Here is a 12,155-nt window from a genome sequence, read left to right on the forward strand (position 1 = left end):
CCCTTCCCCAGCCTCCCCACCACTGTCTTGCTCCCATTCTTTGCCTGGGACACCCAGCCCAGCAAGGGTGGCCGAGGCCTGCTCAGCCCGGGCACTGCAGCCACGAACCAGGAGCACCTCCACCCAGAAGGCCTCAGACCGTCCTCCACTCTGACCCGGTCCTATGGGCGCCTCCCTGCCAACAGCCGCCACCACCCTCCTCCTGCATCTGGGCGGGGCTCCCCACTCCGCGCCACCTGAGCCCTGCCCCTCGCCACCTGAGCCACACCCCTCGCCACATGTACCTGCTCCGCACCCCCGTGGTCTCCACCCCCTCCCGCGTGCAGCCGCACATTCCTTCCCTTTTCCATTCCTGCATCTTTTTCTTGTTCTCTTTCTGTATTTGTTTCTCCTCTCGGCCTGTCTGCATGCAGGCCTGCCTTCCTCTTCCTCTCCTTTCTTATCCCCTCCTATCATATCCTGTCCTACCCGGGGCCTTGCAGCTGCCTGAGCAGAGGGCGAGGATGCAGTCAGCTGATCCAGTCGTGATGTGATGCTGTAATGGACAATTTGCATATTCCTCTATTATATATATACTAGTGGCCCGGTGCACGAAATTTGTGCAGAAGGGGGGGGGGGTGTTCCTCAGCCCGGCCTGCACCCTCTCTAATCTGGGACCCCTCGAAGGATGTCCTACTGCCAGTTTACAGGGATCAGGCCTAAACCAGCAGTCAGACATCCCTCTCACAATCTGGGACTGCTGGCTCCAGCCGCTCCCCTGCCTGCCTGCCTGCCTGATTGCCCCTAACAACTCTGCCTGCTGGCCTGCTCGCCCCCAACTGCCCCCTGCCGCTGGCCTGCTCACCCCCAAATGCCCCCCCACCAGCCTGATCACCCCCAACTGCCCCCCCTGCTGGCCTGCTTGCCCCCACCTTCCCTCCCCACTGGCCTGATCACCTCCAACTGACCCCCACTGACTGCCTGCTCACCACCAACTGGCCCCCCTGCTGGTCTGCTTACCCCCAACGGCCCCACCCCCCACCAGCCTGATCACCCACAACTGCTGTCCCATCCTGGCCTGATCACCCCGTGGCGACCCAAGCTCCCAGCTCCTCCTTTTTTACCTTTTTTTTTTTCAGCACCTCCTTGAGCGGAGGCCAGGGCTGGCTGGAAGCAAGTATCTGGGATTTATTTATCTTCTATAATTGAAGCTTTGTAGCCTTGAGCGGAGGCCAGGGCCAGCCAGGGCAGGCAGGAAGCTTGGCTTCCTCCATCGCCAGGGGCAAACAAGCCTCCTGCTCACTCCAGTTCCATGGCCACCGCCATTTTTGTTGGGATTTATTTATCGTCTATAACTGAAACTTTGTAGCCTTCAGCAGAGGCCAGAGCTGGCTGGAAGCTGGTATCTGGGATTTATTTATTTTCTATAATTAAAACTTTGTAGCCTTAAGTGGAGGCCAGGGCAGGCCAGGGCGGGTGGGAAGCTTGGCTTCTCCCATCACCGAGGCAACCCAAGCCTCCTGCTGGCTCCAGCTCTGTGGCTGCTGCCATCTTGGTTGGGTTAATTTGCATACTCGCTCCTGATTGGCTGGTGGGCATGGCTTGTGGGAGTAGCAGAGGTATGGTCAATTTGCATGTTTCTCTTTTATTAGTGTAGATAGATACTATTTCCAATGGTTTTTCATTTATGAACCATTTATGGAGGTTTTAATTTTAAAAGTAGATGGCTACCAATGTAATCACCATACTCTCGGCCATGTGAAAAGAGTGTTTTTGCAGAATGTTTTAAAACATAGCCCTCCAAAGTAAGATTGGAAATTAAGTTTCATTTTAATATTTAAAATAATTTCATGAAATAACTGTATTTACAGAGCTAAGACTCACTAGGTACACTAGGCACTAGTGATGTGGGAAAAGTTACAGGTGTGTGGAGATATTGACCATCCTCTCTCAGCCCTAGAGGGACTATAAGGTGAGGCCAGACACTGGAACCAGACTGGGTTGCCTTCAGCCTTGAGCTACTTTCTGCATTTGCCCTAGTGGACTGTACACACATTTTCATTTCTATGTGTGCCTTCATGGGTGAAGTAATGGAAGCCCTGATATAGACCATAATAATTACATATTTTCACAAGACTTGAGAAACACATAGATATGCTTTACAGATAATTTTACATTACATGTAAATAACCATATCCCAACAATAATGATCACAGAGTAATTTTTCTCTTCCAATAAACTTTCTTCACTAAATATAAATCCAATGTCTTAAAGTCTACATATAAATATCTATTGTTTTTAAACCTCTCTAAAACATATCAATTCCATCATTATACAATATAATTCAATACTTTGAAAGCAGTAGAAAATGAAACTTACAACATTTTAACTTATGTGCTTTTTAAAAAATGAGTTATCAATCTCAAATTGGGAAAGGAAAAAAAGAGGACAAAACTCAGAAATAAGTGGAAGTGATATACACATTCTAAATTACTGCCAAAGTCTAAAAAACTCATACCTTTCAAAGACATCTAAAATATCACACATTAAAATGTGATAAGACCTTGGTTCTTTTGCTTGGTTACATCAGAAGTTTTAATAAAGTGGTTAAAGTCTAACCAAGGAGATACTTTAAAATACACAAGTTATTCTAGACAAGCAGTTCGCACATGTTAAGTGTGCCTCAGAATCACCTGTGAGGTTGTTAAAACAGATTCACTGGGTCCCAACTCCAGAATTTATGATTCAGTAGGTCCATTTAGGGGTCTAGAATTTACATTTTTAAACAAGTTCCCAGGTAATGTTGCTGGTCCGGAGACCACACTTTAAGAACCACTATCCTGGACACTAACTCAATTTGAGACTTGAAAATTAAGAACAGAAATTTCATGAAACACTAGACCGAGAGAAGAAATTTCATCATAGAGTCACTTTACAGTTTACAGAACACTTTATACATTTTATCTCTTTTACCAACTATCTACATAATATTTTTTACTTCATTCCATTTTAGTGATAAGTTATCTGCTTTAAAAGGCCAGCAACAAGAGGCAACTCCCTTCAGGGCTTTACTTCAATAGTCACCTTCTTTCATGGCTGCCTAGTCTCAACTTCATCTCCTCTGACCCCTAACATATTTCCTCCAAAAAATTGTTTTATGTTTTTCTTAGCTACCGGGCATATCAGATATTTTTATTTAGTCTTATTATCTCTCTTCCCCACTATAGTTTAAGCTCCATGAGCCTAAGATTTTTCTTAAATTGTTTTATCCCAAGTGCCTAAGGCATGGTATGGTACATAGCAGGACCTCAATAAATATTAACTAACCAATTAATTAATTAATTAATTAAAAAGGGAAAAATATGTCACGATGTTTGAATCTTTGCCTTAAGACCACAATGGCAGAGTCTAATAGACAGGCTGCCAATCCAGTCATTTCTCTAGAAAACCACAGCCAGCCCTGCACATTCAATGTTCTCCAGTGTATTTCAAGGAGAAGTTGCCCACCCAGGCTGGTGAGCGAGCTGCTCAATGCCTTAATGCTCTCCTAAGGCAGAACTCCAAGGATGATGCAAAGGGATCTGAGGGCCGTTTACCTGGCAGGTGGCCAAGAGCAAAGAAGTAAGGAACCAGAAAGAGCAGAAAACTGGTTCTGAAAGAAAATATCAAGGTCGACTTCAAATGTAACTGATCTTCTGACACCCTAATAAGAAGCAGCCCAGATCTCACAAATCATGGTTGTTTTGTTGGCATATCAATGACGGCAATTTCTAGGTAAAGAATTACAGCACCGACACAATGTTGTTCATGCGTGGTACCCCACACAAGGACAGTCCAGGGTGGCCCTCACTTTCAGGAGCAAGACCCCTGTCCAGGCTCTGTGCAGTACAAGCTGGGATTTGAGAAGAGCAATGCCTTTTCTTACCACTCCTGCTCCATCATTATCCCCACGGACACTCCCTGTCTGCCTGCAAGGGCTCCTGCCATCCCAAGCCTTTTATTTAAGTGCCATCAGAGAGGTGGAGTTAGAAAGGATGTAAAGGAAGAAGAAATGCTTTTTCCTCTGGATTTCACGTCCATAACAGCATAAGAAAACATGCAAGAGGTAGTTCCTTGATTCCTTTCACTTGACCCAGGTTCTCTACTACACTGGTCCCTGTCTCAGGTTTTCAGTATTTTTCTCTCTTTTTCTTTCTCCAAAAATATCCTGCAAGAGCTGTCAACTCCCAATGCCTTTATAATAAGTTCTCGCCCAAGATTTTCTGGCAGTATTTCCTGTTCAAGAGAGCTGAAACCTAAATGGGCTGAATCTCATTTTTAAACCTGAAGAGTCTTTCCAAAGCTATAACAGCCATTTTTTTCCTCTTCTTAATAATATAAGCTGTAAGATTTAATATGAGAAAGACTATTTTTCAAAAAAATTTATAATGGACAATTTTACCAAATTTTAAAATGACAAATATCTCTTTACCCATTGCATTTCTAAAAAGATTTCCTAAGAAAATAACTGGAACAGTGTATAAAGCAAAATGAAAAAGACTGACAATTCAGTGTTTATTATAGGTCCCCACAAAAAAATCCCACCAGACACAAGCTGAAAGTCCATCAACAAGAAACTGGTTCAACAGAGAACCAAGATGGCAGTGAAGGCAAACGCCTGTACTTGTCGCCTCCCACAACCACATCAAAATTACAACTACAATACAGAACCACTGGAAAGCTGGCTGAATGGAAGTCCTACAACAAGTAAAGAAGAAAGCACACTGAGACTGGTAGGAGGTGCAGAGGCATAGAACAGGCTGGTCTGGCACCCACATGTGCCACTTTTTTAATCAGGAGGACAATCGTCCCTGCGGAGACCACCCAGAGGAGCAAGGGGTCCCAGCTCCACACCATACGCCCAGCCCAGGGTCCCAGAACTGGGAAAAGAGGTCCCCATAACTACCAGTGCAGATTTGGGCTCAGTAACACAGAGGCTATTGGAGACTCAGCTGCTCCTCTTAAAAGGCCAGCACCACAACCTGAACATACAAGGTCCTACTTCCTCTGAGCTCCAGTGCTGGGCAAGGCTGGGGGACCCAGACACCTACAAGGAGAAACTAAACTTTTTGGCAGCAGGGCAGGAACTCGGGGGCAACTTTCTCCCAGACAGAGGTGCTCACAGAAGTATTGTTCCTATGCTGGGACCTTCCAGGTCACAGTGCTGACTGGCAGCCATTTCTGTTTGCTCCACTCTAGTATTTCCCTAAGACCCTGCCTCATCCAGTTTACAACCCACCCAAACCTATGCAGCTGCTTTTGCATATGAATGGCCTATCCTTGCTCAGGCTAAAATCTCTCAAACAAGCTGCAGCTGGGTCAGGGAGCCCCAAACCTATCAATAAAAGGCCAAGACCTGGCACCAGCACCAGCACCACAGCTGCCTTGCTTCACAGCTGGGCCTCATCTGGGCACTTCCAAACCCAATAAAGAGGAGGAATCGCAGATCTCTCTGTAGCTCCTGCTGGGTGGCCCCAGGCAGTGGCTGACTTTACACCTCCCTGGAGACTCAAGAGCCAGTGTACCCAATGGTCAGTGTCAGACCATACCAGATTATAACTCTACACATCCATAAGCAACACACTCAAGGGGCAGGCTCAGTGAACACCAAAGCCCCATTGAAGCATGTCCTGCTCCATAGGGGTGTCTCCTGCACAGCAGCACTTCCACTGTAGTCACAGATTGTCCCCACAGCCAATTGGCCTGGATGTCAATTCCTCCCAGTGACACCAACAGCATTTAAGGCTCAACTACAAGACTGTGCGCACAGCCCACAAAGGGGTGCACCTAGAGCAAGCATGTCAAACTCGTGGCTGGCAGGCTGCGAGTTTGACATGCTTGACCTAGAGTGTCCACCTCAGATGATTGGGGAGGCTGAGCCACTGGGTCCTATCAGATACCTACTACACAAGGCCACTCTATTAACTTAAGGAGACTTAGCAGCTCTACCCAATACATAGAAACAAACACAGGGAAGCAGCCAAAATGCAGAGACAAAGAAACATGTCACAAATAAAACAAATGGAAGAAAGCAAACTACTGGATATAGAGTTCAAAACCAAGATTATAAGGTTACTCAACAATCTTCTAGAAACCTCAAAGGGACTCAGTGAGACTTTCAAGGATCTTAGTGAGAATGCAAAAAAGTACAAAAGGACCAGTCAGAAATTAAGCATACACTGACTGAAATAAAGAACAATATACAGGGATTCAATAGTAGACTAGAGGATCCCAAGAATCAAATCAACGATTTAAAATATGAGGAAGCAAAATCACCCAACAGAAGAGCAAAAAGAAAAAGAATCCAAAAATATGAAGATAGTGTAAGGAGCCTCTGGGACAACTTCAAGTGTACCAACATTCACATTATGGGGGTGCCAGAAGAAGAGAGAGCGCAAGATATTGAAAACCTATTTGAAGAAATAATGACAGAAAACTTCCCCTACCTGGTGAAAAAAACAGACTTACAAGTCCAGGAAGCACAGAGAACCCCAAACAAGCACAGAGGACCACACCAAGACACATCATAATTAAAATGCCAAGGGCTAAAGACAAAGAGAGAATCTTAAAAGCATCAAGAGAAAAGCAGTTAGTTACAGGGAGTGCCCATACAACTGTCAGCTGATTTCTCAACAGAAACTATGCAGGCCAGAAGGGAATGGCAAGAAATATTCAAAGTGATGACTAGCAAGGACCTACAACCAGCAAAGCTATCATTTAGAATTAAAAGTCAGATAAAGAGCTTCACAAACAAGAAAAAAACTAAAGGAGTTCATCACAACCAACCAGTATTATATGAAATGTTGAAGGGTATTCTTTAAGAAAAGAAAGAAGAAGAAAAAGAAAAAGATCAAAAATATCAACGAAAAAATGGCAACAAATGCATATCTATCAACAATTGAATCTAAGAATCAAACAAATAAAAAATCTAATAAACAGAATAAACTGGTGAATAAAATAGAATCATGGCATGGAAATGGAACAGACTGATGATTCTCAAAGGAAAGGGAGGTGGGGGGCAGGGAGGGAAGAGATTAAACAAAGATCTTATATGCATGTATGCATTACCTATGGACACAGACAATAGAGTGGGGAAGGCCTGTGGCGGGGTGGGGCAGGAACCAGGTGGAGGGGAGCTATGGGGGGAAAAAGAGGGACATTTGTAATAATCTCAACAATAAAGATTTTTTTTAAAAGAAAGAAACTGGTTCATAAAATAGAATATAGGCATACATTGGAAAACTACCCAGCCATTAAAAATGTAAATGTAAGGATTTATATTTATCAACACAAAAAATGGGCACTTTTTCTGTATAAGAGTATATGATCCCATTTCTGCAAAAAAAAAGGAATTATTTTGTCTATATCACATGTGAGTACATACAGAGAAGTCCAGAAGAAACACATCAAAATATTTATTTTCTTCTTTTTTTACCTATATATATATGATATATAGTATATATAGAGATATGTATAATATACATGATGCATGTATATACTTACTATATATATCAGATATATACATTTTACATTTTTTACAATGTGTTGCTTTTATAATTTAAAAAAACACAAAATGTGTTTCCTTTTATTAAAAACTATAGTGCACCCCTTACCATTTTGTTCTAGGAGAGTGCACAAAGCGTTCGCAGATGCCTGAAAGACTTCTTTTGATGAAGAATGCATCAGCATGGAGAGCATCACTTCCCGGTGAGCTGGGAACCTTGCACAAATTCAACCACAATGTTAATCTTTCCAATCATGACCTCAAATATTCACTTATCTACTCTCTCTAACAAAATACAAGGGCATGTACATATTTTAGATCACCTCCACTTACAGGAGTGAATTATGGTTAAACAGTTTTATATGTATTTATAAGTTAGACTTAAATCTATTAAATGCTAATAAATTAGTATTTCTGTTTCTTCAAAGTTGATAAGCAGTAGAGGGGGGAAAGACTTAGCAAATCTATGAAGAAGTGGTTAGATTTAAAAGAGAAAGATAAAATGAGAAAAAGAATATAATGGAAGCAAGAAAGGAAAAAATAAAAAATTGTAAAGAAGCAGTGTGAGTTTTTGGAATGCAGAGCACAGATAAATTTTCTTTTAACAATGTATTTATTTTAAAGATTCCTATGGCTATTGATAAATGGGTGTGCCATGAAGTGAAATTTATAACTGCAACATGAATCTACCTTACCCAAACCTCTTGAAAAGATTGCTCAAGGTGAACCAGGATTACCATTTCCTTTCAAAATGGAGATGTTTAATTAAATAGTAAGTGTGTTGTTAATTTTCTTCTAATTGGCAGTGGGTCACTATGCAAACAAGCAATAAGGACTGGATATTACTATTTAAGTTTCCAAGATAAGTCATTTAAATACTGAGTGCGAGTAAACAGCACAAATGTAAGCAGCTGCCACAAGACATGGGTGTGGCCCTGATACAAATCTGATAGACACAGATCTCCTGTTTGAAGGCCCGTCTTACGAGGTTTGAATAGCATTCCCATAGAAAGCCTCCTCAAGAGGTATCAGCTACAAATAATGCTCCCAGGAGAAGGCAGGTCAACACTGCAACATCAAGCAGGGAATCACTATAGGAGGCTTCTAAACACATTTAACTCCTGATATTGACAACCTGCCGGCTAGTCACTGCAACAGAAAAGGTCACAGGTTACTGCGATTTCTATCACCTGAGACTATTTAAAATGGCATTATTTAAAAAATATATTTTTGTTGATCTCAGAAAACAAGGGAGAGGGAGAGATAGAAACATCAATATTGAGAGAGAATCATTGATCAGCTGCCTCCTGCACGCCCCCTACTGGGGATCGAGCCTGCAACTTGGGCATGTGCTCTTACCAGGAATCTAACCGTGAACTCCTGGATGCTCAACCACTGAGCCATGCCAGCCAGGCTAAAATGGCATTTTTAAATGAACAGCCATAAAATTTTAAGGTTCTTTCTTGATGATTCATAGTTTACTGAATGACTCTTGACTCCAAATGTCACAGTAATAACTCAAACACACAACCTTTTACTAATTCCTGAAGGCAATGGGATCACAATATTATCTATCCACTACTATTTTGTGAAGGGACTTAAAACATGTGCCTATATCAAAAATCTTTCTAACAATAAAATTCGCAGTTATGGTATTTTATATGCATTGATTAGAAATATAACTAAAATGTTCTATCTTATAAAATCAAAACAACTGACTGGCCATCTTCATCTCCAATCTTCTCGTGCAAACTGTTTTGGTACATAAGGAGATTATTTAGGGCCCAGCAGGCAGCCTCCTGGATTGGGGGATGAGAAAAAAAAACAAACATGTCAAAACATAAATCATTGAACAAACAATTTTGAATAACTGTAATATTTATGGAGTCCAACCTGCACATGCTTGTTCTTTCTATGCCATGTTAGGGCTTTGTAACAGGCTTCTAGCCAAAACAATTTATCTTCTTCTTCTTCATCGTCATTCTCCTGATTTTCATTCTTTTCCTCTAAGTCTTGATTTAAAAAAATGGTCTCAGCTTGAAAAGAACATAAATATATGTCTTACTTACAGTTTGAATGACCAGCTCTAAGTCCATATTTTGAAACAAAATGAACAGAGTGAGGTACTCGTTAGTAGTGGCTTTGGTTAATTATAAAGAACTTTTTAATATATCACACACCTCGTGACACTGCTATCCTATCTAGCTAAATGGCCAAATGAGGAAGAGGGAATCAAACAAAACTAATGGACTAGAGGAAGATTAATGGAGATTAGCTGCCCCAGAACAAAGTCAAATCAAAGATGTACTGGTGTATGAACTTGGGAAATGTTAATTCCCTTGAAACAACATAAACTGATGAACAAAAATAGACCCAGAGACAGAGAAGCATCCATCAGACCGTCAACCCTCAGAGGGAAGGTAGGGGAGGGTGGGGGTAAGAGGGAGAGATCAACCAAAGGACTTGTATGCATGCATATAAGCCTAACCAATGGTCACAGACAACAGAGGGGTGAGGGTATGAGCAGAAGGGTGAGGGGCAATGGGGGGATAAGGACACATATGTAATACCTTAATCAATAAAGAAATTTTAAAAAAAAGTATCCTCTACTAGAAAATGAACTACATTAGGACAGAAAGGGCACTTAATGGGTCCTGCTCAACTTATGACTTTCTTGTTATCATGTTATATTGTTATAATGTTAACAGTCAGGATCAAATGTACCTATAAGACTTCCTTTTTAGTAAAGTTACTTACTGAGGAGCGCTAAACAGCTGAGCCCTGCAATTTGCAACGTTGCGTTCTCTGAATACCGCTGTACAGCTTCCACCACAAACTCGTGTACCTGGTTTAATACCAGGATATTAAAAAAGTTACCTGAAAGTTAAGTGAAATATTAGCTGCATTCTCACTCATGGAACTAAAATTAACTTTAATTATATAACAGTATTTAAATCAGCAAAGTTAAGTAGTGAATAGTTTAATGACATTAAAACATATATTTACCTTAATTAAAATAGCTTGACATGATGGCATTAAGTTTTAAAAATTTATTTCATGCAGTCATTCAATAATCTTACTTAGGCAATGGAACTGACTGGGCAAAAATAACATGTTTGGGTGATATTAACTTTGTGTTCTTTGACTCCCTCTCATGCCATCATTATATGAAAACAATGAGGTGTCTGTTAAACATGGCTCTACAATATTCATTGTACATAACAGTTTAATTTTCCTGTCTTCTGAAAGATGGGGGGGTTAAGGCCCTCCCTTGTCATTAAATGCTTTTGCTGAAACATCCTTCTTTCGATCAAAGAATACTACATTGGCACACTTATTATTACTTGATCTTGTCTGTGGAAATCCTAGAAGGAAACCAAGCAAATATTTCAACAACTTTAACCCTACCCAGAATAAGTCCTACACCTTTTTACACTCATTCTTCCAAGAATCAACACATCATTCAAAAATCTAAATCCTAAAGAGGAAAAAATAAATGATATTTCCGAAAGATGTGCCTCTTTCCATTCACTTGTTTGTAATTCACTAACCGTTGACAGGTTTCCTTCTAGCAGTAAGAATGGCACTCCTATTTAGCCACAGGGTAATTAAATGATCCCTGAGAAACAAAGCCAGAATTGGAAAAGATCCCATATAATAAAACACCTAAAACACACTAAATAGCAATCAGTGCTTTTAAAATCAAAAGGTAGTTTTACTAGGCATAGCTCTCATATGTTACCAATACCCTCATATGTTACCAATACCCTCATATGTTCTGCCCCTTCCAGATGCACCCACTAAGCAGACATGCTCCCAGCCCTTAGTGATCTCTGGTCTTGGAGTCATTTTAAAAAGATTCTCTTCTACTTTTATCCATTTATCTAAACTTGGTTCTTCTCCCTACTATTATTCCCATGCCACTGCCAGCTCTGTGACTGGGCAAATACCAGTAAGACTGGCCCCACCTTGTTTTAAGACAATTTCTATAAAAATACATAGTAAATTGTATAAGGCTTTAAATGCATTAAACCCCTAATTAGATTACATAATTTGACAAAATGCTAAGTATTTATATCTTGACTTTGAGTTTTTATTTTAATTATGAAGAGAAAGTTAAAGGTTTTATCCAGCTTCTTTGGAAACAATATAACAGGGACAATAAATTCTCTAGTTTTTAAATGAAACACATAATAAACCTGTTGAGAAATCAATGAGAAGAAAAAAAATGCATCCTTATCTGAAGATAAATTGTGTAGAGAGTGCCTGGGAAGGCACATGAGCATTTCTTTAATCATTGTGAGCTGAATCCAGCGGCATTGGCAGAGCCACGTCCTGGAAACATACCTTGCCAGGGGCAGGGTTGTCAGCCTAACCTTCAGCCCAAGCACCAGGGGGTGGGTTTCATTATCTAAATCCAGTCAAGCACCAGGAACAAACATGATTATCTGGGCCCACCCAGAAGTGACGATTACAAAGACCACACAAGAAAGCACATAATCTCCTTTGTCTTGGGCTTTAGTAAAACTTCCTGTTTTTTGCAGTATAAAATAAAGCTCTGTATTGGCTCTGGGTCCCTGTCTCTCCATCAGAGGACAGTGGTCCCACCCAGTCCCAGCTTTCCCTACTGTAT

General features: G+C 41.1%; 1 protein-coding gene across 2 annotated transcripts in view; it reads right to left on the reverse strand.

The window, feature by feature from the left end:
• The window catches only part of LRRK2 (leucine rich repeat kinase 2), a 151,883-nt gene that overhangs the window by 113,349 nt on the left and 26,379 nt on the right, over window positions 1-12,155 (reverse strand). For both annotated transcript variants that reach the window (XM_080663052.1, XM_080663053.1), the window contains exons 8-11: window positions 10,280-10,399; window positions 9,416-9,558; window positions 9,242-9,321; window positions 7,632-7,738 (exon numbers count right to left, since the gene is read on the reverse strand). In XM_080663052.1, the coding sequence (XP_080519178.1) occupies window positions 7,632-7,738; window positions 9,242-9,321; window positions 9,416-9,558; window positions 10,280-10,399 (450 nt within the window). The remainder of the gene's footprint in view (window positions 1-7,631; window positions 7,739-9,241; window positions 9,322-9,415; window positions 9,559-10,279; window positions 10,400-12,155) is intronic.

The sequence above is a fragment of the Plecotus auritus genome, assembly GCF_963455305.1.
Source record: "Plecotus auritus genome assembly, chromosome: 3".
NCBI lineage: Eukaryota > Metazoa > Chordata > Mammalia > Chiroptera > Vespertilionidae > Plecotus > Plecotus auritus.